The 27,173-nt window shown below is 40.2% G+C and overlaps 1 protein-coding gene across 2 annotated transcripts in view; it reads right to left on the bottom strand.

The window, feature by feature from the left end:
• SIL1 (SIL1 nucleotide exchange factor) overlaps positions 1-27,173 on the bottom strand; it is a 315,958-nt gene that overhangs the window by 97,739 nt on the left and 191,046 nt on the right. For both annotated transcript variants that reach the window (XM_060178915.1, XM_060178910.1), the window contains 3 exons: positions 23,045-23,165; positions 12,334-12,433; positions 4,209-4,400 (listed from right to left, as the gene is read on the bottom strand). In XM_060178915.1, the coding sequence (XP_060034898.1) occupies positions 4,209-4,400; positions 12,334-12,433; positions 23,045-23,165 (413 nt within the window). The remainder of the gene's footprint in view (positions 1-4,208; positions 4,401-12,333; positions 12,434-23,044; positions 23,166-27,173) is intronic.

The raw sequence follows: 27,173 nt of genomic DNA on the forward strand, positions 1-27,173 counted from the left end.
CATTCAGGCAGAAAATCAATAAATACATGAGGCAGCTAAATGAGGAGATAGATATACTAGAACTATTGGACATTTTCAGAGTCATTCACCCCAAGAAACTGGAATACACAATCTACTCAAGTCCACATGGGTCATTCTCAAGGATAGACCATATGTTAGGCCACAAAGACAGCATCAGCCAATTCAAGAGCATTGAAATCATCCCAAGCATCTTCTCAGACCACAGTGGAATTAAACTAACACTTAACAATCAACAAAAGATTAGTAACAGTCCCAAAATGTGGAAGCTCAACAGTACACTACTTAACAACTACTAGGTCAAAGAGGAAATAAAGGAAGAAATCAAAATGTTTCGAGAGTTCAATGAAAATGAAGACACAAGCTATCAAAATATTTGGAACCAGCTAAAGCAGTACTGAGAGGGAAGTTCATAGCTATACAAGCACACATTAGGAAACAAGAAAAAGCACAAACATCCTAATTGCACTTCTTAAAGACCTAGAAGAAGAAGAACAAAGGAACCCTAAAGCAATCAGAGGGACAGAAATAACTAAAGTTAGGGCAGAAATAAATAACATTAAAAATAAGAAAGCATACAAAAGATCAATGAAAGTAAATGTTGGTTCTTCAACAGAGTGAACAAAATCCACAAATCTTTAGCCAGACTCACAGAACAAAAAAGAGAGAAGACCCAAATGAATTGGATCATAAATGAAAGAGCTGATACCACAACAGACACTGCAGAAATTCAACAATATCATGTGTGGCTTCTATGAACAACTATATACCAGCAAGCTAGAGAACCTGGAAGAAATGGACAATTTCCTAGATACCTACAAACTTTCAAAATTAAATAAAGAGGAACTAGATAATATGAACAGGCCCATCACAGCTAATGAAATTGAAAGAGTTATCAAAAACCTTCCCAAGAATAAAAGTCCTGGACCAGATGGTTTTACAAATGAGTTCTACAAAACCTTCAAGGAAGAACTAATACCTCTACTTTTAAAAGTCTTCCAGAAGATTGAAGACACTGGAATACTCCTTTCCAGCTTCTATGAATCCAACATCACTCTGATACCAAAAGCAGACAGTGACACAATCAAAAGAAGATCAGAAAAGAAAACACAAGTAGAACTTGAACTGGAGTTGGTGTATTGCACCAAAGTAAAAGACTCTGGGGTGGGTGGGTCTGGAGACACAGGTCCAAAGAGGATGGCAGAGGACCTAATGGGGATTGTATTGTTATGTGTCAAACTGAGAAATGATTTTATGCATGTACAAACTATTGTATTTACTGTAGAATGTAAACCATTTATTCCCAAAGAAATTTAAAAAAAATAAAAATAATAATAATTTTAAAAAATTAAGAAAAGAGCAGAGTTTGCAGTCAGACAGGCTATATGGCAGATCCCAGCCTCTCTAACACTCACAAGCTGAGTGACCTGGATAAATCATATAACCTTTCTGTACCTTGTTTTCCTCAGCTATGAAACTGGATGAGTAATAGTTCTTACAAGGAAGCTGTGGAAGTCAAAGCACTTGACCATGAGCCTAATATATGATAATACTCAATTAATATTAACTTATAAATATGCACAAGTTAGGTAGTACTTGCTTCCTTCAATTTCTCCAAATGTCCTTAGGATGGAGGCTAAATCATAAAAAGGATGATATTCTCAATTCCACCTTCTGATACCTTAACCTCTCACTATCTATGTCAACTTACCCCAGGTCATAGTCCTCCACTCACTCCCACCTTTTCTAATCCTCAATCTCATTAAGCTCTTCTCTGCCTCAGAATCTTTGCACATGTTATTTCTTCTTCCTGGATTGCTCTGATCCAAGCCCTGGCAAGCTTTATAAATATTTTATTTTCTTTATTTTGGGATATAGATAGAATAATTGATAAGGATGGGGTGGGGAAAAGATAGGTAGAGACAGGTAGACAGGCAGATAAAGATAGAGAGAGGAAAGAGAAGAGGAGAGAGGAGAGGAGAGGAGAGGGAAGAGGGAGAGAGAGGGAGGGGGGGAGAGAGAGAGAGAGACAGAGAGAGAGAGACCTACAGCATTGCTTCACTGATTATGAACCTTCTCACAGTGTAAGTTGGGACCAGGGGCTTGAAACCAGGTCCTTATGCACTATAATGTGTGCTCTACTGAGTGTGCTAATGCCCAGCCTTTGGCAAACTTTTTCCAAAAGGCCTGATAAATATTTTTAAGCTTGGTGAACCATGTGGCTTTTGTCACAACTACTAATTGTCACAGTAGCACAAAACCAGTTAAATGCAATAAAACAATACAGAAATGTGGCTGTGTTCAACTAAACCTTTTTTTTTTTTTTAATAACAAATGTAGGCAATAAATCAGGTTTGTCCTAAAGGCCATAATTTGCTATTACTTATGTCCTCTCTATCTAGCTAAGTCATAATCATCCTTTAATGTTCAACCTAAATGTTATATCCTTAGATGTGTAGCCAACAGGCTAAGTTTCCTTGTTTTTACTTCTAGATTACTCTCTGGGGTCTTTATTGCAATCCTCAACTCTCTCATTATTAATCTGTTAATTTGGGAGTCGGGCTGTAGCGCAGCGGGTTAAGCGCAGGTGGCGCAAAGCACAAGGACCGGCATAAGGATCCTGGTTCTAACCCCGGCTCCCCACCTGCAGGGGAGTCGCTTCACAGGCGGTAAAGCAGGTCTGCAGGTGTCTATCTTTCTCTCCTCCTCTCTGTCTTCCCCTCCTCTCTCCATTTCTCTCTGTCCTATCCAACAACGACAACAATAATAACTACAACAATAAAACAACAAGGGCAACAAAGGGAATAAATAAATAAATAATAAATATTTTTTAAAAATTAATCTGTTAATTTGTCCATTGTTCAACATTCAATTGTTCAATTATTTATCAGTGACGATTTCTTTCAAAACCAAAAGCTACATGCAACAAAGACATGTATAATTCTACCTCTTTTTTAAATATTTATTTATTATTTTTTAATATTTATTTGTTTTCCCTTTTGTTACCCTTGTTGTTTTATTGTTGTGGTTATTATTGTTGTTACTGATGTCATTGTTGGATAGGACAGAGAGAAATGGAGGGAGGAGGGGAAGACAGAGAGGGGGAGAGAAAGATAGACACCTGCAGACCTGCTTCACCACCTGTGAAGTGACTCCCCTGCAGTTGGGGAGTCCAGGGCTCGAACTGGAATCCTTACTCTGGTCCTTGTGCCACGTGCACTTAACCCGCTACCGCACTACCGCTGGACTTCCTAATATTTATTTATTTTATTTATTTTCCCTTTTGTTGCCCTTGTTGTTTTTTAGTGTTGTTGTAGTTACTGATGTCATCGTTGTTGGATAGAACAGAGAGAAATGGAGAGAGGAGGGGAAGACGGGGGCGGGGGGAGATATACACCTGCAGACCTGCTTCTCCACCTGTGAAGTGAACCCCCTGCAGGTGGGGAGCTGGGGGCTTGAACTGGGATCCTTATACCGGTCCTTGAGCTTTGTGCCACCTGCACTTAACCCACTGCGCTACCGCCCAACTCTCTCTAACTCTATTTCAACAGCAACGTTAGTATAATTCCAGTGTTAAAAATAATAAATAAAAGAGGTTTAATACTCAAGATGTAAGAGGTTACCTCTCACTTCTAAGAATATATTTTATTAAAATTGGCATTGGCCTTGATTAAAAACACTGCAATGCACTAAGAAAATTAAAATTGCTGATGTTATTTTCTTACAACTTAGGGCAGAGGGGAGATATACTTCAAGCCATTTGTTAAAAAGTCAAACTTACGGGGGCCGGGTGATAGTGCAGTGGGTTAAGCACATATGTGCTTTGGGCACGAAGCACAAAGACTGGCACAAGGATCACGGTGCAAGCCCCTAGCTCCCTGCCTACAGAGGGGTCATTTCACAAATGATGAAGCAGGTCTGCAGGTGTTTATCTTTCTTTTCCCTTCTCTGTTTTCCCCATCTCTCTCAATTTCTCTCTGTCCTATCCAACAGCAACAGCAATAACAACAATAATAATACAACAATAAGAACAAGAGCAACAAAAATGGGAAAAATGGCCTCTAGGAGCAGAGGATTCATAGTGCAGACACCAAGCCCCAGTGATAGTCTTGGAGGCAAAAATAAATAAATAAATAAATAAATAAATAAATATAAAAAGTCAAACTTATAGACAAAAAAATATATAATACCTGGTGGACATAATATTCAAGGTCAAAGAGTGCAGCAATCTTCTCTTCCAGGCTGGAACTGGAACTATTGAACTTGTTGATGAGCCGTACCATGATCTGCATGTCAGTCTCAATGACAACATTCAGCTCTGCAAAGTCCTTCTTCAGTTCCTCAATGGGACGAAACAGCTGTTTAACTTTGGCCTGCCTTTCCTGTGGAGAGCAGCAAAGAAATAATTAACCCAAACTATTAGAGACCTCTCCCCAATAGTTACATCATCTACCATGAACAGCATTCTCAAAGAACTATTGCTCCAGGCCTCAACCTTTTTGTTTAGTGGGTACTATAAAAAATGTCCATGTTCTCTAAGATGTCCAGAGAACAGAGTCATCACAATCTACTCATTAAGTTCTCTACTCCAAATATACACTCAAGCTTTTAAATATTTGCTTATTCTAGTCCAACTTCCAATGTTCAGGAAGAATAGAAAATCTTTTTACAAACACCTAGGTCAGGAGTTATTTCTCAAGTTATAACTCAAGCTCACCTTCACTCCCTGCCTCCATGAGAAGGCTAAGATCTGAGGAGGAATAATAAAAATACTGGTCCTCTATCTGCTATAATCCTATATTATATTGACTTGGCTCTGCCCCATCAGCAAGATTTTAGGGAAATCTGGACATAGGAAACTATGGATGAAAAGCTGTCAGAGCAGGAGCAATTTGCTGATGAAAATTAAATCGCTGTCACTACTGTCAATCTAACTACAGGTGTACAATTTGTTCAACTGTTTGAAGTGGCTAAATTACTGTATGTACTACACTCAAGTCTCCAACAATTTCCTCAGTCCCGCCCCACCCCCCCAGAGATATTTTAAATGAAGTCATATTGAAGGTGAATAAAAGACTTTAATTAGATATTTTATACATGTGGCAATCCTTGTTGTCTCCCCAATTTTAGAGGATAGTGCTTATGAAGACAGTCTGAGAGGTCAAAATGGTTCATGTTGCTCTCTTCCAAGAAAAATTAAAAGGCACGAATATTTATAAAAGCAGAATGATGATGAGCAGCTGTCAGCTCAAAATTGCTCTTCTATTACCTATGGGTTTTCTCCCCAGTTACAAGCTCTCCATAGAAACACAAACCAAAGAAATGAATCAGCCTCTCTTAAAAAAGACCAAGCTCCTAGCAGAGCAATCACATAAACAGGAAGCCATATTCTGCTTCTTTGGGCTAAAACAACGATGAAAGCACTCCTTGCACCCAGCCAGAGGACTCTGGATGACAGCCAGAGGACAGCCAAGGAAATCTGGGAAAGCTGAGTCACTGCACACAACCATGGGATGGATGACAGGTAGGTGAGCAGGATTTAAAAAAAACATCACCTCTGCCTCAACCAAGTGATAGGTGTCTGACTCTCAAGGAAGCTTTATTAAAAGAAAATTTTCTCAATGATTACCAATTAACAGGAAACTATAAAAATGGTATAGAGAATACCATTAGGGGCCAGGTGGTGGTGCACCTGGTTGAATGCACATCTTACAATGTGCAAGGACCTGGGTTTGAGCCCCTGGTCCCCATATGCAGGGGGAAAGCTTTGCAAGTGGTGAAGTTGGGCAGCAGGTGTCTGTCTCTCTCCCTATCACCCCATTCCATCTCAATTTCTGGCTGTCTCTATCAAATAAGTAAAGATAATAAAAAAAATTTTTAAAAGAGAGTATCATTAAATCCTTTATTCAACTTCCCACAATGGCAAATGATGTAGGTAAAGCACTAATGACTAAAAGTCTGGTTTAGATTTCCTCAGTGATCAATATACTCATTTGAAGGTATAGGTGATTAGGGGTATCATTACATGTGATTTTGTTCAACATATAGACTCATCCAATGACCAGATCATGTAAACAAACTGTTCCATGACCACCAAACATCTCCACTGAACTACCCCTTTTGCTACATCTCTTTCCTCCTATCCCTAATTGCTAGCACCCACTAATTAGTTCTTCCTCTATAATTCTGATAGTTGAATAATATTGTTATATAATGGAAATCATATACATGTGTAACCTTTGGGAATAGACTTTTTTAAGCTAAACAATGCACTTTAGAACTATACAAATCAGGGGAGTCGGGTGCTAGTGCAGTGGGTTAAGCACAGGTGGTGCAAAGGACCGGCATAAGGATCCCAGTTCGAGCCCCTGGCTCCCTACCTGCAGGGAAGTCGCTTCACAAGCGGAGAAGCAGGTCTGCAGGTGTCTGTCTTTTTCTCCCTCTCCACCTCTGTCTTCCCCTCCTCCCTCCATTTCTCTCTGTCCTATCCAACAATGATGACATCAATAACAATAATAACTATAACAGTAAAACAACAAGGGCAGCAAAAGGGAATAAATAAATATTTTTTAAAAAGAAATATACAAGTCAGTTAAAATATCAATATTTTTATTTTTTAGATTCATTTACTACATATGTGAGAGAGTTTCACGGGGGTTTGGGGGGAATACCAGAGCACCACTCTGGTACCTGCAGCTTCAGGGATCAAAACAGTAATCTCAGGTATGCAAATCATTTCTGCCAGTTGAGCTATTCCCTCACCAGTAGTTTACTTCTATTTAATACTAACTTATTCCAAATAAATATTTGGAAGAACATTTGAATTTTTTTCCATATGTGGGCTAATATGAATAAAACTACATGGACATTTGTACACAGATTCTCCTCTAAATATAGGTTTTATTTCTCTGGGATAAATACTCCAAAGTACAATTGGCAGACTAAATGACAACAATTTTTTTTTTTAAAGAAATAACCCAACTATTTTCCATTCTCTTCAAAACTGTATGAAAGATCCAGTTTTTTCTACACCCTCACGAGTATTCAGCATTATCATCATTTTTTATTTTGGGTATTCTAATGGTTACAGAGTGCTATCTCATTATGAGTAATCTGGATTTTTCTACAGGTCAAAGATGTTAAACCTATTTACCAACCATATATCCTCTTTGGTGGAGTCTGTTTCCTTTGCTCATTTTCTAACTAGACTATTGTTTTGTTTTTTTACTATAAGGTTTTGAGACTTTTTTATATTTTCCAGATAATCAGTATTTAGTCAGACAGGCAGTCTGTGTTTCACATGCATCTGTAAAACAATTTCAAATACCATAATTCAACTAACACCAATCTCTTAAAACTTAAATTTCATCTGCCATGCTATATTAACTCTAATTGCATAAATATCAACTTCCCTGCTAGTTCTTCAGCCCATAAATCACTACATATGTCCATCATAATCAATTACTGATCACATCATTTTTTTCAAAGCCCATCAGTAGTTGATCACTATATAACCAATATTCAGTTCAGACAAAGATACCAAGATGCACATTTTCCTTACCCCCATATAGCATGCAATAAAAATGGATAATCAAAAGAGAATGGCCCAACAAAGATGGAATAGCCCAAAATAAAAAAAAATTGTCATGCTGGTAAGTGAAATTCATACTGAAATATTGAAAGTAGGTGGAGAAGGCCTGGCGATAGTTCACTCAGTAAGGTTCATGTCTTCCTATGTGCCTTCTTATGTTCACACAGTAGGGCACATATACCCTGGGTTTGAGTACCAGCACCACATAGAAATACCATGGATGATACCTGGATGGTAAAGCAGTAAAATGATGTCTCTCAATAAAAAACTGGGTACTAACTCAACTATGTTGCACATACTCGAAGCCAAGTATATTCTTCAGAGTCACATTAAAAAGGAGTATATGGCAGACGGGTAGCACACCTGGATGACTGCACATGCTACAATGCACCAGATGGGTAGCACACCTGGATGACTGCACATGCTACAATGCACAAGGACCAAGCCCCCAGTCCCCACCTGTAAGGGGAAAGCTTTGCAAGTGGTGAAGTAGGTCTACAGGTATCTCTCTGTCTCCCTCCCTTACTATCTTCCCCATGCTTCTTGATTTCTGCCTTTATCCAACAAATAAATAAAATATTTTAAAAGTATATGAGGATACAGATGATATCATAATTTTTGTTTTAACTATCCAAGAATTTTTAAAATTCAAGAGTATAGACTAGTATATTCTCCACTTACATTCACTTTCTTTATCTGATGTTGCAACTTTCTTTAGTTATTATTTCCTGTTTGGATAATGTCCTTTAGTCATTCTTTTGATAACAAATTCTTTCGATTTTCTTTTGAGAATGTCTTCATTTCTCTCTCAAAACTCCTGAAGGACATTTTCATTCCTCTAGAGCTGAGGGGCAGGGTTATTTTTTTGCTCAGCACTTGAAAAACATTGTTTTACATACTTTTGGCTTCTGTGGTTTCTGATGAAAAACTCACTGTCCTTCACTTATTGTTCCCAATAGTGTTTTTATTTTCTAATTGCATTAAGAATTTTCACTGCCTTTTATCTTCAAAAGTTTAACTGTGATATGTCATGCTGTTGATTCCTCTGGGTTTATCCTATTTGTGGACCCCTAAACTTCATGGATCAATGGATTTATGTCTTTCAACAAATTTTTTTTTTTTTTTAATTTTTATTTCTTGAGTTTTCAGTCTCATGTTCCTTCTCTTCTCCTCCTGAAACTTCCATAATGGTACCATGTTATATATTTGTTACAGTTCTACAGTACCCTACATGTCCATTTTTTCCAATCTATTTTCTCTGTTATTTAGATTTTTATGTCTTCAAATATCCACTCATTCTTTTCTCTTTAATATCTATTCTGATATCAACCTTACTCAGTACTTAAAAATTTTAATGTTTATTTTTAAAAATTATTTTATTGTTTTTATTATTTATTTATTGGATAAAGACAGCCAGAGGTTGAGAGGGAAGGGACAGGTAGAGAGGGAGGGAGACAGAGAGATACCTACAACCCTGCTTCACCACTCTTGAAGCTTTCCCCATGCAGGTGGAGACCAGGGACTCAAACCTGGGTCCTTGTACATTGTAACCTGTGTGTTCAACCAGGTGCCCCACCCAGTTAAGCACACGTAGTGTGAAGGGTAAGGACTCAATCTAGCATCCCAGCTCAAGGCTCTGGCTGCCCACCTGCAGGGGGGTCGCTTCACAAGTGGTGAAGCAGGTCTGTAGGTATCTATCTTTCTTTCTCCACCTTCCTGTCCTTTTTAATTTCTCTCTGTCCTAGTCAAAAAAATTTTAAAAAGGGCTTCCAGGAGCAGTGGATTTGTAGTGTAGACACCGAGCCCCAGTGATAACCCTGGAGGAAAAAAAAAAAAAACCATAAAAACCCAAACAAACAAAATAAAAAATATTTTTATTGGCTGTATTTTTTAAGTTCTAAAATTCCATGGTTTTTAAAAATAATATTTATGATTTATTTTATTTTTTATTGGATAGAGAAATTGAGAGGGGAGGGAGAGATAGAAGAAAGAGAGGAGAGAGACCTGCAGCCCTGCTTCATCACTCGTGAAGCTTTCCCCCTGCAGATGGGGACCAGGGGCTTGAACCTGGGTCCTTCTGCACTGTAATGTGAGCACTTAACCAGGTGTACCACCACCTGGCCCCATTGGTTCTTTTTTACATCATTTTCTTTGTTGAGGTTTTTTGATAAAGGATTTTATGAAAAAGGATTTAAAATCCTTCTTAGATAATTCCAACTTTTGAATCATCTCACAGTTGGCAGCTATTTAATTGTATTTCCTAATTCAAGTTGTAATTTTCTTGATTCTTAGTAGGATGAGTAATTAAAAAATGCTTTTATTTATTTATTTATTTTTGTGAGCAGGGAAGGGGATCAAGAGCACCACTCAACTCTGACTTATGGTGTTGCTGGGGGTTTAATCTGGAATCTCCAGGGTCTCAGGCATGCTAAATTGTGCCCTAACACATCTAGCCATGTCCCCAATCCTGATGAGTGATATATTTTGAGCTACTTTTGTTACAGGCATTGGTTTGTACTGTATCTTTTTAGTAGGTATTCAACCTAGTTAGGTTTAATATGCTGGTACTAGCCTTCTGGTGTGACTGTGACTACACTGACAACTTTTGCATTGTCATTTTGCTGTTTCCTTTGATACGAGCAAATCTAAACACGCGTGCAATATTTGACATGGTGGCACAGTTTTCAAATCTTTATGTTAATTATGTGGGTTACTGGGGGAGTAGGTCCAGGGCTTCTCTCTTTTTCCATTACTCAAAAGTTCTACGAATCTCTAACAAGGAGGAGGAAGAGCATATCACCTGCTACTGCTGGATGCTGGACTTTGGGCATGGAAACCCTTTTTTGATGTCTACTGACATCATGCTGTTGGGGGAGCTGAAACACTGATTTGTTGTTTCTGAGTCTGGAGTAGAAGTTCTGGCTCCTCACTTAGCGCACTTAGATTATCCCAGAGTAAAAAGTAGAATGCTGCTTTTCATATTGGCTCCTAGTCATTTGGTAGAGGGTAGAATACAGACTCATTTATCTCCATTAAAAGCACTTCAGGTAGAAGTGAAAAATCATCTTGGTGCTACTAGGTAGGTGGCATACACTCAAGTTCCCTCTGTTGGAGCAACCTTAACAGAAATAACCATGCGGAGAATTGAACCTGGGACTTTGGAGCCCTTGGAGCCTCAGGGTCTCATTGCATAACCATTATGCTATCTACCCCCTTTACCTTGAAAATCTTTTTTATGAAAGACAGTCTCTCTCTCTCTCTTTCTCTCTCTCCCTCTCTCTCTCTCTCTCCCTCTTTCTCACCCCTGCCCCCCTCCCTCCCTCTCCCTCTCCCTCTCTCTCTCTGTGTGTGTCTCAGATGGTTCCACACTTGATCTCTGCTGGCATAACACCTATGAGGGGAAAAGAAATAGTTCTTTGTCAAAGTAGGAGAGCATAGCATTATAACACTTCAATGCCAGTGGGAGAGAATATGAGTTCAGTCATGAAAGAGTGAAAATACAGTTTGCTGGCCAAGGGGATAGTATAATGGTTATGTGAAAGATTTTCATGTTTGAGGCTCCAAGGTCCCAAGTTTAATCCCTTGCACCACCATAAGCCAGAGCTGAGCAGTGCTCTGGTCCCTTCTCTCTCTATGCATCTCTCATTAAAGTTGTGGGGGAGGCAGAGGGGATTGAGAAAGGGAGAGAGAAGCTTTTTACCACCAAGGAGGGCAGAAATTTACCTCCTTTTTCAGTTTCCACATTCACTAAGGGTGGGGCTTATTGCTGTGGTCTCTGGCTAAAATAAGACAAGAACCATCACAAAAATTTTTTCTCCTACAGGCTCAATCCTTTAGGAAGAACAGGCATTTCTTGTAACTTTCTTTGTATCTCTACTTGTTGATATTTCCAGGATGTGGGATTCTCTAGTGCCCACTCTGGAATACATAAAGGGCAAGAAGAAAATGCAAGAAACTTACAGCCTTATCACTTCTTCAGTTCCAAGATCTCTAGTCAGTTTCCCCCCCTTTTTTTATTTTTATTTTTTGGAGTCTCCTCATATTTGCTTTCAGCGTTACATTCAGGATTTTTAGTTGGGATTGCTCAGGAGTCGATAGCAGAAGGAACATGAAGAAATGAATCTACTTAGTTTTGCCCAGAATACAAATTTTAACAAGGTCATACTTTTCCATAGAGTAATTTGTAAGATTTAGGTGAATAATAGCTGACATGAGAAAGCATAAGCCCTTAAGCAGTTTGTATGACAGTAAATGAATAAATGGACTAGATCAAAGAAACAGACAAAACCTGTTGAGCAAGACAGAGATCTTACACCAAACAAGGAATCCTGGGGAGGTCTGACTAACTTAAACTAATGGACTTGATGCACTCCTGCCATCACCCCCTACCCCTGCTGCCCTTTTTTTTTTTTTTAATTAACTTTCAATTGACAGTATGGCATGCTTACAGAACTGTGTTTACACTGACCAAATGCACCATGCCATATTTTCAAGCCACCACACAACTAGGTTTAAAGAGAGAGAAACAAAAAGTATGAAGACATCTGCAGTTAGGAACCTGAGACATAGAAGTTAATGGGCCCACTGCTCATTACCAGGGTGGGCTAGTAATTTGACTTCTTGCTACTATTGTGCCATGTTTATTGCAAAATTTCAGGAAGGAGTAATTCCCTTCAAGGCTAACATGTAGCCAGTAATACCTCCCTGGAAAGAATATCACATACCTTGTCCTCCTTGAAACTCTCCATGTCTGCTCCCTCCTTGAATTTTGCCAGTGCACTTTTGAGGTCCTGAGATGTGTAGGTATTGGTGTTGATGTTCAGCCTGTTCAAAGAGAACCTGAGAGTCAGGAGAGATGTATCATCCCCAAGAAAGGTAACTCCCCTGGGTGACTAGTAAGGCAAGCTAAGCAAGGTCCCAACTGCACTGTTTTATTTTGCATTTGGTCAGTCAATATAGTGATTTCATGTGGAAGCTGGTTGAGGAAAAACAGTTGAAAATGGAATCATTTCGTGGAAGAGGAAGAAAGGGCATGGAGCAGACAGGGCCTATGATGGGCAGGGAGCTCTGAGCCAGCTGGTTAGGCAGAAACAAATCTGGACCATTGTGTAATGCTGCTCTCTCAGCATATACCAAGGCCAGAGTTCCTGGAGGGCAGTGGGCACAGACACAAGGAATTCACTCTGTTTATATTCTTCTAGGAAACAATGGGGACTTGAACTCCCCAAGTATGTGAGCTGACCTGACAAACTAGGTTGTTTCACAAAACCAGCTTGGAAAACTCACATTTAACAGTCCCTACACAGGGGTAAATAGCATAATGGTTATGCAAAGAGATTCTCAGGCCTGAGGTTCCAAAATCCCAGGTTCAGTCCCCTGCAGCACCATAAGCCAGAGCTGAGCAGGGCTCTGGTAACAACAAGAACAGTCCCTGGACAGAGAAGACAAAGAAGTATGAGTCAACCTGGCAGTGGTATGGGTTTAAGAGACCAAGGACTAGAATCAAGGCCAACTGCCTTCCACAGCCTGTCTCCAAGGAGAGGGAGGATAAGAGCCAACAAAGATGTAATCTCAGAAACCTGGCAAAGACTATATATAGAGTGGCAACTCCACAACATGACTCCCCCACCCCCACCACCTATCCCCAGCTAATCTGAGCCACAACTGTTCATCTTGACTGCCAAAACAGTCTCCACTGGAAGGACAGCAAAGTTTTGCCACTATCTTTGTTTCAGATCAGTGAATAGAGTTAAGTATTCAAGTGATAAGGAATAAGAATTAATACATATGGACTGTGAACTGTGCCTGACAAGACTGGATAGCTGTGGTGGGTTAAAGGAGATAACAGAGATTTGGCTGGGGTAGGGTAGGGGTGGAGGACTACTGGAATGTTCTGTCCAGACAAGATAAACACATCCTTCTCACAGCACAAGATCCCAGCAGGGCTCAGCTCTCACAGAGAATGTATAATCATCAAAATTTGCTCATTCAGCCTTTTACTCATTCTAGAGACCTGTTAGGACCCTGGGGGTGGAAGGATAACCTGTGCTCTCTAAAACTTAGTCTTCCTAAACTAAGAATGGGTAATCACTACCATTTATTAGACTCTGTGCTAGTCTCTTATAGGTAGTGTTTCATTCAAATTGCTACCACATTCCTACAAGGCAGAAAGAGAATCCCTCTTCCTGTAAAGCATCACCTACTGCCAGGAACATGAGGATACCACTGCCATGCCCCTCCTCTCTAAGAGGATGCTAAGGACAGATAGTCCTACATGCTGGTCAAGTTGAAAATAGTGTAAGTTTAAACTATGTTGAGAAATAAGAACAGGGAAAATACAAAGTAGAATTTGGACTGGGTTTGGTGTATTGCACCAAAGTAAAGGTCTCTGGTGGGGTGGGGGGGCAGGTCCTGGTACAAGATGATGGAGGAGGACCTAGGCTGGGGGTGAAAATGTTCTGCAGAAAACTGGGAATTTTCACACATGTATCAACAACTGTATTTACAGTAAACCATTAATCCCCCCAATAAAAAAGCATTTGGGTAAGGGAGATAGCTCAGCAAGTAGGGTACTTGCACTGCTATATGCATGACTCATATTTGGGCCATGGCACCAAATGAGAGGTGCTGTGGCAACAGAGGGAGCTTTGGTGTTGTGGTGTCCTTCCCTCTCTCCATGACTATCTGAATGAGAAAGTGGACTGGTCATCCCATTATCTGGGGCACCAGTCAGGGAATCCTTGGATCCTCACATAGATATGATGGGCCTAGATCTCTAACAGATCCTCTCCACCATCACTGGTCAGCTCCATCAGGAACAACATCATAAACCTTCTTGTGGGTCTCTACAGGACCTTGTTCTCAATATAGAACAACAGTGAAAGAAACTGCCCCCACTCTCTGAACGGAGGTTGGGTCAACATACTCTGCCACTCGAGGAAGACTTGTCCTGAAATGGCTGCAGCCTACAATGTTCTTAACTGTGACCATGGAATGTGAGCTCAGACTGACAAGGATGCAGAGGTTACACAGGCTCCTGTGCTAAATATGAATAGACATGGGCCCTAGGCCAAATAGATGGGGTTCACAGTTAATGATATTTATATATTTTTCACATATTGGGAGCTTCTCTCTGCCCTGATCCAGCTTTCTAGTCCTATCCTCAACTCTGATACCATCTTCCCAGATAATACTCTTAGCCTACCTTCATGTTAGCTGCTAGGCACAGGCAAAAATTAGTTAAGTCCTTTAGAATATACCTAAAACAGACTTCCTACCTTCTTCCAACATGAAGACCCCACATCTCATCTGCTCTATTCTTAACTTTAGGTTCCTGATTATTAAACAATTTGTTCTGTTTTATATCTTAGTGTTTTCCAGCCACCAAGTTACAGATGCTACCATGATGCCAACCTGACTTCCCTGGGCAGAAAACCTCACCAATGTGTCCTGGAAACCCTCCTCTCTAACTTTTATCTAGGGAAAGATAAAAACAGGCTGGGAGTATGGACTGACCTGTGAATGCCCATGTCCAGCAGAGAAGCAATTACAGAAGCCAAACCTTCCACCTTCTGCTCCCCATAAATATCTTTGGGCCATACTTCCAGAGGGATAAAGGACAAGGAAACTGGGGGCCAGGTGGTAGTGCACCAGGTTAAGTGCACATAGAGCAAAGCTCAAGGACTCAGGTTTGAGCCACAAGCTCTCCACCTGCAGGGGGAGTCGTTTCACAAGTGGTGAAGCAGGTCTGTATGTGTCTTTCTCTCCTGTCTTCCCCTCCTCTCTCAATTTCTCTGTCCTATCCAACAACAATAACAACAACAATGGAAAAAAAAGATGGCCTCCAGGAGCAGTGGATTTGTAGTGCAGGCACTGAGCCCCAGCGGTAACCCTGGGGTAAAAAAAAAAAAAAAAAAAGAATAGGGAAACTTCCAATGTAGGAGGATGGGATGTGGAACTCTGGTGGTGGGAACTGTACCCCTCTTACTTTACAATCTTGTCAATCATTATTAAATCACTAATTTAAAAATGTATATTACCCCATAGGTTCCAAATGCACAGTGATGCAAGTATCTGGAGGTGAGAGTGTGTGAGTGTACTTGACTCTCATGAACTGAGCCTGCAGTGGTACACAGCACACATGTAGTATCTGTGGTAAACTCTTTAAAACAGCTCTTGGTTAATGGTGCAGTGGATAAGCATTGGACTCTCAAGCATGAGGTTTCAAGTTCAATCCTTGGCATGTTCCAAAGACATGGAATAATTGTCTCTCCCTCTCGCTCATTAATAAATATATAAATTTACTTCTAAATGACTCTTGGATGTGGCCCAGGAGGTGGCACAGAGGTAGAGTTGTGAACTTGTAAGCATGAAGTCTCAAATTTAATCCCCACCATCGCGTACACCAGAGTGCTGCTCTGGATGCTCTCTCTACCCCTGCCCCCGCATCTCATGGGATAAATAAAATAAACCTAAAAAGGAGGAGAAAGAGAAAGAAAGAAAGAAGGAAAGAAAGAAAGAAAGAAAGGAAGGAAGGAAGGAAGGAAGGAAGGAAGGAAGGAAGGAAGGAAGATAGGAAGGAAGGAAGGGTGGCTTGGGATGGTGAGATCATGTGTGTGTCAGTCCCAGCTGCACATCCTCCTCCTCCTCTTCCTCCAGCACCACACCTCCTCCACCTCCTCATCATCATCATCACCACCACCATCACCACATTAACTTTTCAAATGAGTTTATTGCACCTAACCTATTAAACATAATTTCACCTAGTCTAATTTAAACATGCCCAGAACACTCATATTAGTCACAGTTGGGCAAAGTCACCTAACACAAAGCCTATTTTATCAAAATCTCATGTAACTTAAATGAATACTATACTAACAATGAAAAGGCTGACCTGGAAGGTAAAACACACAAAATACAATATACAACAAACAAACAAACAAAAAACATGCTGGCAACACAGAACACTGTAGAGTTTAAGTTCCCTGTCCTGTGATCACAAGACTGAGTGGGAGACTGCTCAGCACCATAGAAACCTTATCACTAGCCCAGGAAAAGATCATAATTCAAAATAAAGTTTTTAGTAAATATGTATTGCTTTCACATCATAAAAAAATTAAGAAGAAAACTCATTCGGGGGGGTGGGTGGTAATGCAGCGGGTTAAGTGCACATGCATGAAGCACAAGGATCCCAGTTTGAGTCCCCAGCTCCCCACTTGCAGGGAGGTTGCTTCACAAGTGGTAAAGCAGGTCTGCAGGTGTCTGTCTTTCTTTTCCCCTCTGTCTTCCCCTCCTCTCTTGACTTCTCTCTGTCCTATCCAACAACAACAACAACAATAATAACAATGATAAATAACAAGGGCAAAAAAGGGGGAAAAATAGCCTCCAGGACCAGTGTAGGCACCGAGCCCTAGTGATAACCCTAGAGGGAAAGAAAGAAAGGAAGGAAGGAAGGAAGGAAGGAAGGAAGGAAGGAAGGAAGGAAGGAAGGAAGGAAAGAGAGAGAGAGAGAGAGAGAGAGAGAAAGAAAGAAAGAAAGAAAGACACTTGACTCGTGACATCACATGGAGCACTGTGGTTGGCAGGCACTAGGGTAATCCTATGTACACTAGAGGAGTACTGTGATGTCTCACCTCTTTAAGAAATTTTTTTTTTTCAATTGAACTTGCAAGGTTACTGAATAGCATCACATAAGGGAATTCATTTCCCAGTAGCACATAAAATCTTTATTTTATTTATATATTTATTTATATTAGACAGAGACAGAGAGAAATTGTGACGGGAAGGGGTGATAGTGAGGGAAAGAGACAGAGAGACACCTGCAGCTCTACTTCATCACTTGTGAAGCTTTTTCCCTCGCTTGAACCCAGGTCCTTACACACTGTAACATGTGTGCTTAGCCAGGTGCATCACCGCCTGGCCTTGCAAATAAAAATCTTAAGCGACATCATAGTAAGTCAGAAGCATCACTATTCAAGGCCATAGCTTGATCAGATTATCTCCAAACTCCTCCACAGCTTGGTCAGAATTAATCCCATTATGTCTTTAATCTGTTTCCTGCTGAAAGTCCCACTCTCGCAGGCCATCCATCATCACCTATTCAAATTCAACTACACGCACAAATGTGTACCTGGGTGCCTATATGATCATAAACACTCAGCCTTCCTGGTAGTCTAACTTCATTCTTCAATGACAAAAATAGATATCATCATCAAACACTCCATCTTCCCACCATCAGCTCTATAAACCAACCTAGATCTATGTACTCTCCTTTTCCATTTATCACAATGGCTGACAGTGTTCCTGTTTATACATTTATACTCCTGGTCCCCCATGCCTTTTCAAAAGCCACAGCTCCCATAATTATAACACTCCCCACTTCCTGCATCACTGATTTCTCCCTTTGATTGGACTATTCCATCAGCATACAGAACTCTTTTGATGCTACAGTTTCTGATCATCATGTTACTTCCCAGTTCCCACTTGGAGTAAAACTTCATCAAAACATTGTTTTCATTTACTAGCTATTTATCCTAGTACAGGTTCTGTTCTCATGAATCTACTAAACCTGCACACTAATCACTAACAACTGATGGCTAAATCCAGTGGCCTCTTCCTTAATGTTTTACCTCCCAACCACTCTGCAGCCATTTCTACAGTTCACCCTTGCTTCTGACACTCTTGACCTACCTTCTTGTTACCACACTCTTCTTCCACTTCCTCATTCCTTCTCTAATTCTTCTGCTGCTTCCTCATCTCCTACCTGAACTCTATAAGCAGTATACAAAACTTCAGAATTTAATTCTGGACAATCTATCTCCTCCATATCTATGCTCTCTTTGCAGTTCTTTCAAAATAAAGCAGCAATGCCCAGTTTCACATTTTCAGCCCAAACTTCTCCTGAGTACCAACTAGGCTTCCTACGGTTTTTGTTTTTTTCATTGCTATCAAGTAATCACTGGGGTTAACTGCTCCCAGAAGCCTTTTATTTTTTTTCCTTTATTTTTATTATACTTGATAGTACAGAGAGAAATTGAGAGGGGGAAGACAGAGAGGGAGAGAGAAAGAATGATACTTGCAGACCTGCTTCACTGTACACGAAGTGCCCCCCTGAAGGTTGGGAGTGGGTGCTCTAAGCCGGGTCCTTGCACATGGTAATATGTACAATTAACCAGGTGCGCCACTGCCTTCCCATCCCCATGTTTTTCTATGCAAAAATGTTAGCATGACTTTTCCAACAACCCAATATATAATAAGGCTCTCAGGTACCTTAACTTTATTGCATCTAAAACACAGGTTTTGATTTTCCTCTCCATAACCTGTCTCTTTGCCAATATTTCCTATTTTAATAAAATGGCACCTCCAAACACCTAGTTGCACAAATCCCAAAATGAAGGTTTATCCTGAATCCTTCCCTTACCTTCCCCTGACCTTTATTATCTACATAATAAAGTCCTATTGGCAATACCAACAGGCAAATTAAATCTGCAAGTTTAATTTGAATGTGGAAAATTACATCTCCAAAGACAGCAGTCACTATTGTAACACTTCAGACTGAGCTGCCATATATCTTGCCTGATCTACTGGAATGACATTCTAATTGTCACTGTGCTGCTTCTTTAGTTTACTGTCACCTCTTTCCATACACACAGCAACTAGAGTGCTCCTTCTAAACCACAGTACATTTAATCACTCTCCCAGCCCAAATTCTCCAATTGCTCTCCACTATCTTTCTAATTAAGTGAAGAATACTCAACATACTCCTCCAATGCTACATGATCTAGCAACCTTCACACCTATCCAGTTTATCTAGTATCAGACTCTTTCCTTCTCCTATACTCTAATTACCCTGATGGTTTCTCCTGTTTCTCAAACTTAATAGTGTTTTTTCCCCCTTGACAAAGCAAAGCTGAAATGGTCTAACCCCAAACTTACTCTCAGCATAGTTAAGAATCCCTCAGGATCCTAGTTCCCAGGTCTCAGTTCAAATTTCATCTTGATGAAGCTTTCCCAAATCATCCTCTCCCAGGAGCTTATCACCTGGCTTATTTCTTCCCTAGGCTTTATAATAATTTGTAATGATCTCACTTGGTTGATTACTTACTGGTCTTTCTGCCTGCCAAACTCAATAAGAATGGCATCTTGCCTGTTCTACTGCCTGCTATATCCCCACTGCCTAGTACATAGACACTTCATAGGTCTTTTGTGAAATGAATGGAGTAATTAAACGGCCCTGACCCTGGCTCAACCAATCGATCACTATACCAAGTATGTTATGTTAAATACTCAATGCTTGAGTATAGTGTGACTTTCATACCATCAAACACAGAATGAGTCAAAGAACTGGGTGTTGTGGGGTTAAAAAGAGATGATCTGGGACTATGCAGTGGTAAAACACACTGGTAAAACCAGTATAAAAACCTAGTAAAACACACATGCTACCTTAAGCAAGGGCCAGGGTTCAAGCCTCTAGTGACCACCTGCAGGGGGAAGCTCCACAAGCATGAAACAGTGTTTCAGGTGTCTTCCTTGCTCTATTCCTATCTTCTCCTACCCTTTCAACTTGTCTCGAAGAGAGAGAGAGAGAGACAGAGAGAAGGGAAAAAAGGCCACCTAGAGTAATGGATTCATTTTGCAGGCATCAAGCCCCAGTGATAACCCTGGTGGCAGCTTAATGAGAGAGACATCTTATAAAGACAGACAAGGGTATATACTAAAACCAATAGAGATGGCCATGATTAACATCAAGAAGAAACCCTGTTACTTGAATACAACTATACACTGAAATCAGGTAGTAATGGAAGAACCCTCTGGGACAAGTCAGAGGTCCTATTCCTGGATTTAGAGCACAGAGATATTGTAGCTCTAGGCAACAGTGTGGCAAGTGATTCATCCAATAGGGCCCAGCGAAGAATCTTCTAAGATTAGACTTAATGAATAATCTCATTCTTTCCCTAGCCAGTAATTCCTAACTCTGTGAGATCACCAATTTATATGACAATCTGATAGAAACCTGTGGAGCATGTCCTCAAAACAGAATAAGCTTGGATAAGCACAATATGGTGAAAATTGGCATCATTTTCTATTTTAGTACTAACAATTCAAGAAGACACTGTGAAATAGACTTAAGAGCAGCACAGAATGAGGTCTTCAGGGGAAAGAAGCCACCACCAAAGGCTATCAGAAACTCGCTAATCTCATGGTACTGAACGCCCACATGACTTGTCAATGCCCTTGGGTTTCTGTTCACACAGATTTGCCACTGGCTACACATACTAAGTAGGAAGAGGGCATGTCCAGCAGATGCTAGAAGCCATTCCAGGACAAGACCCTCAGAAAAACCCCAAGTAAAGAGGCAGAAGTGGGGACAACATTTCTCTTATGTTGTGCCTACCACATCCACACAGATGGCCCTACTTTCTATTCTATTAGATACGAACACAGAGAAAGCATTAAATGTTCTGACTGATGATTTACCATGAAGTATTAGCAAGGTAACTTTTTTTTTGAGAGGAAAGGGGGAGGGAGAGGGGCACCACAACACTACTTCACAATTTATGACATTCTATACAGCTTTGTCTTTCTTCTTATTATGTGGCACTAGGGATCAAATTCAGGGCCTCATACATGCAAGGTCTGTGTTCTGTTACTGAGCCATCTCCCTAGCCCCAAGAGATAACTTCTCCTAGCATAAAAACCAATAAAAAATAATCCTCCAAGTCAATTAAATCCCTAAGTGGGTATTCTTAAAAGAAAAAAAAAAAAGGCTTTTCACATATAAAATTTGACTTAAGATATATGAAAAGACTTTCGGGACCAGGCAGTGGCACACCTGGTTAAGTGCACACATTATAGTGTGCAAGGACATGGGTTCAAGCCCCTGGTACCTACCTACAGGAGAAAGCTTCACAAATGGTGAAGCAGGGCTTCACGTGTCTATCTCTCTCCTTCTCTTTCTCCCCCTCCTTCCCTTTCTCCCCCTCCCCTCCGAGTTTCTCTCTGTCTTTATCCAATAATAAACAAACAAACAAACAAATAAATACTTTCTGAAGTACTTTGAAACACTGAAATGTGTATATGTGTGTAAGCATGGGCCCATGTAAGCATGGGCTCAGAGAGAGTTTAGTAAGGACTATCACAGTGAGATTTGATTGTTTTTTCTTCAGATGGCTGTAAAAAAGAAATTATATGATTTGAGTTCAGATATGGGAAGAATAAGCTTCTTTCCAGTATGGGTGACTGTAAGGACAAGTATTTCCCTGTTTTATTTATAACAATATAATGTCAAATTTTACCACACTGAAAACTGCCCTAACCTGGATAGACTTCTTGGTGGAGTGGTATTACAAACATCCTTTTCCTGTATGCAGGCAAGAGCAAAGAAACTTTGTAATTTAGTGCAAAGAAACACAGAGACTACAAATTATTCAAAGTCAAATAATCTGAGCTGGTTATTAAAGTTATTAAAAGTAATAACTAGCCACTGGAAAACTTTCTTACTACAAGAAAGCCTAGTTTAATATGAACTAACAAGAGGTAAAGTTAGTCTGAATTAGAGACTCTAAATGTCATTTTATTGTTTACCAAGGAAGTATTACTGCAAAGCAGAAGCCTACCAGGCCTGTTTTAATGAATAGATGACTCATCTGGTAATCAGTGCATTAATTGTTGAGATTCAAATGGGTGCTCTTAAAGTACTGGGAAAAATAGCTTCATTCTTAAAGCAGGTTAAGCATTCCCCCTAAAGCCTTTTATAAAGCACCAACTTTCTCTGCAAACTATTTCCTTCTAAGTAAATAGTAAACTAAGTAAACTTTCATACAACACTGAAAGATTTATCACAAACTCTGTGCTACTAATTTTGAAGTTTCAAGTCACATGAATTTGAGTAAGATACATTTAATTGTTATCTTAGTGTTAAAAAGTTAGTGCTAATTTGAAAGGATGCATGATACGATATTCATAGCTGCATTATTGAAAATACCAAAATAGGAAGCAAGCCTAAATGTCCAACAGATGACTGGACAAAGAAGTTATGGAATATTTTTCAACAGAATTAAATCTCTGCAATTAAAAAGCTGAGACTGCATCATTTGTGTCAAAATGGATGGGTCTGGAGGTGATTATGCTCAGTATAACAAGTAAAGAGATGAAAGACAGCTACCAGATGGTTTTGCTCACATGTGGAATACAGATAACTAAAGCAAACAAACTTGCAGGAAAAAAATGGTAACCAAATTGTCTCTTAGACATGAAATCTGTGGTGGTTATGGAAGGGAGAGCTTGGACAGAAAGCTTTGGTGGTAGATACAATGACTTACACACACCTTCTATGGGTATGAGATTACATCCTTAAAATCACTTATAAAGTTATTATTATCATTATTTTAATCATTGCTAATTTAATCATTCTAATTCCTAGGGTCAACACTGTACCTTCTGCCTTTTTTCAGCCCTTTTAAATTATTTCTGAACTGGTCATCGCTTTGAAGTTTCACTTCTCTTGCTCCAGTCTGGAGATTCAGTCGAACATGGGATCCTGCAGGAACAGCCTGACCTAGAAATTGAGAAGAGAGAAAGTTCATGAAGTTTAACATTTGCCACAGGATACTACAATTAAATGGTGGCTAGCAAATAAACAAGACTTCAGATTCTGCTGTGTTCAGTGAGCTAAATTCTCTAACACATGCACCACTCACATATAATTCTGTCTGCTAGTCTATATGGGATAAGGGGACAGAATAAGGGAACAGTGAGTAAGTGAAGGTGGACAAGAGTATACATACTTAAATATAGAGATCAAAATTCCCCCACTGGAACCTACACATTTAGGCTGCTGTTTTCTTTAAAACCCCATGTCCACTTGGTCGATTCCAAATTATATTCCTCCATGAGGATAATTTCTGGAACCATCCATTCCACCCCGGTTCCATGGCTGCCAGTTCTTAGCAACATCGCCCCGCCAGATATTCGTCGGGATGCAGCATCATCTAAGTTTATTTCCCACGGCTACGCTCAACCGGACCTGCCAATATACGGGGATATCTTCACCCACCCTGTCCAATGCTTGACATCTCGTCACCCAATCTGGTCCCCTACGCCTACAATGAACTTCTCTGTTCCAGACTCTTGGAAACAGAGTTGGCAGTCAGCTGAGGTAAAGAACAAACACCTCATCACAGACCCCTGCAAGCGTCAACCCGGCTTTGACCTAGCACGTTATGATTGGGCCCTCCTCAATCGCTATCGAACAGGCCATGGCCGGTGCGCCGCTATGTTCCATCGCTGGGGAGCCAGAGACGACCCAAACTGCCCCTGCGGCTACAGACAGACTATGACCCACATAGTCAACGACTGCCACCTCTCCAGATTCAAAGGAGGTCTTGAAACTTTATATCAGGCTCAACCTGTCGCTGTTGACTGGCTACGGAAGAAGGGCAAATGCTAGAAGAAGAAGAACTGAGAAGAGTTTCTGTTATGTGAAGATGAGTGGTGAGCATCTACTCACACTTGAGGACATGACTACATTAGTGTCTCAATAATGACACTCTTCCTGCTCTTTCCTGAAGTTACACATAGTTCTAGACAACTTTCCATTACAGAAAACATATACCTCAACATCCACATCAATTTATTTAGTTTTGCCACCAGGGTTATTGCCAACAGGATGAATCCACCGTTCCCAGTACCCATTTCCCTTCCTTCCTTTTTTTTTTTCTTTTTCCTTCCTTCCTTCCTTCCTTCCTTCCTTCCTTCCTTCCTTCCTTCCTTCCTTCCTTTCATTTTGATAGGACAAAGAAAAATTGAGAGGAGTGAGGGAAAAAGAGACACCTTCAATACTGCTTCACCGCTCATAAAGCTTCTCCACTGAGGTGGAGACAAGAAGTTTGAACCCAGGTTCTTGTGCATGGTGATGTGTGGGCTCAACAATGGGTGTGCTACTGCCAGGCTCCTGTCCATGTCAGTTTCATCATGCTTTTCCTATAAGGCTCTGTCCTTCTTAAGCACAGGGACTATATCTCTTTTTAAATTTCTCTAGCCACTAAACCAGACCATAACACATACAAATCGTGGCATTTAATATTTATGTGATGGAAGAGTGAAGAAAGAACAGAGTAGAAGACAGAAGAACATAGCAAATCCTTGGCACAGACTGGGGCCAAGAGAAACTAAAAACATATATGTTCACCTGTCTCAGAAGTGTTGGTACACTGGCTAGGGAAAAAAACACAATTGTGAATGGTTAGGCTATTTATACACACTGTACAAAATTACCCAAGGATAGTTTTAAAGCAACTGTGCAACATGACATGCTACAAATAGAATGTTCCATTTATTCATTCATCCATGCAACTGGTATTTACCAAGCAACTACTATACTCCAGACTACTATAGTAGATTCTAGGAACAAACAAGAATGCTAATTGCCACAGAGATTGAGAATTTCAAGGAAAGAACTCTTCAGGAGACTGGAATCTAGAAACATAAGACACTGCTTTGGCACCTGAACTTTGATTTCTCCTGCTAGAGGATGGCATTACCTTGCTGAAGCTGAGCTTGATTCAAGAACTAAAAAGGGTGTGACTACCTGAATAGCTCCTTCAAGGGAAGCATACAGAATGATCACAGAAATACTGGGTATAAAAAGGTGACAGTGTAGCAAGCATTCATATGTTCTCAGTCCTGACAGGACCATAGTGAATTTACAATTCCACCAACCACTGTGCCTCCACCAGAGAACCAAGCAGCCAGGAAAGCAACATGCCAAGACAGGCTGTTCCATTACTGCCAACCCCACTTCAGCAGGGAGTTTCTGTATTTTTGGTTTAAAAATAAATGGGAACTTAAGTTCCCATGAATATATGTGCATAATAATCCCTTTCTAAACCCAAACACATCCCAAATGCTTTAACAATAAGAAGAAATTTATTCAGTATTGATATAAAATTCTCAACAAAATCTTGGTAAATCAAGTCCAACAACACATCAAGAGAATAATGCCTAAAGATCAAGTGAGACTCACACCAATGATTCAGGGATAGTTCAGCATATACAAGTCAATTAGTGTAATACATCACATCAACAAAAAGAAAAATAGAATCAAATTAGTTTAATAATAGGTGCTAAAAGAACATTAAAAAATATAGTACTTATTTATGATTTAAAATGATTAATTAATTGAAAACAATAAGACTATGTCTCAAAGAGGCTGGGCAGTGGCATATCTGGTAAAGTGTACATAGTACTAAGTACAAGGACCTGAGCAAGGATACAGATCTGAGCCCCCAGCTCCTCACTTGCAGGGAGGATGTTTTACAAGCATCAAAGCACATCTGTAGGTGTCTTTCTCTCTCCCTCTCCATCTCCCCTCCCCTCTCCTCTCAATTTCTCTCTGTCCCATCCAATAAAAATGGGGGTAAAGTGGTCACCAGGAGCAGTAGATAAATAGTTCCAGTGCCCATGCCAGTGCCAGCCCCAGCCTCAGCAATAACCCTGGAGGCAAGGGAAAAAAAATAACCCTCAATATAATAAAGGCCATATATGACAAGCCCAAGGCTAAGCATCATAAATGTTGAAAAAATAAAATTTTATTCCTTAAAATTTGGGACAGGAACATTCATTCTCGCCACTGCTGTTCAATATAGTCCTATGATTCCTACACAGAGTAACTAGACAAGAAAGAGACATAAAAAGAATCCAAATTAGAAGAGAAGAAATTAAGCAATTGCTATTTGCATATGGCATGATATTATAAAAAGAAAACCCTAATGGCTCCACTAAAAATATTAGAAACAATAAATTCAGTAAAATGGCAAGATACAAAATCAATGTATAGGATGAGGGGAAATAGCATAATGGTTGTACAAAAACACATTAATGCCTGAGGCTCCAAAGTCCCAGTTTTAGTCCCCAGCCCCATGATAAGCAGAGCTGAATAGTGCTCTGGTCTTCCTTCTCTGGTTTCTTCTGCATCTTTCTCTCATTAGAACAAAACAACCCTGATCCATCTTTCTAGCTGTTTTTCCAGCCATGATATCATCTCCCCAGACAATATTTTGGGTCCACCTGCATATCAGATGTCAGGCTCAGGCAAAATCAAGTAAAGTCACAGGCCCTTTGGAATATACCTAAAATAGACCTACAAGCTATTTTCAAAATAGAGACCCCAAGTCTTTCCCTGCACTATTCCAGCCTTTAGGTTCATGATTAGTCAACAATTTGTTTGGCTTTATATGTTAACTATTTTTTCAGCCACCAGATTCCAGATGCTACAATGATGCCAACTGGACTTCCCTGGGTAGATGACCCCACCAACGTGTCCAGGAGCTGTGCTACCCCAGAGGTCCGCTCCACTAGGCAAAGAGAAGACATGCTGTGAGTATGTATTGCCTGTCAATGCCCATGATCAGCGGGGAAGCAATTACAGAAGCCAGACCTTACACCTTTTGTACCCCATAATGACCTTGGGTCCATACTCCCAGGGGATAAAGAATAGGAAAGCTATCTGGGGAGGTGATGGGATACGGAGTTCTGGTGGTGAGAATTATGTGTAATTGTACCCCTC

The sequence above is a fragment of the Erinaceus europaeus genome, chromosome 2 (assembly GCF_950295315.1).
Source record: "Erinaceus europaeus chromosome 2, mEriEur2.1, whole genome shotgun sequence".
Classification (NCBI taxonomy): Eukaryota; Metazoa; Chordata; class Mammalia; order Eulipotyphla; family Erinaceidae; genus Erinaceus; species Erinaceus europaeus.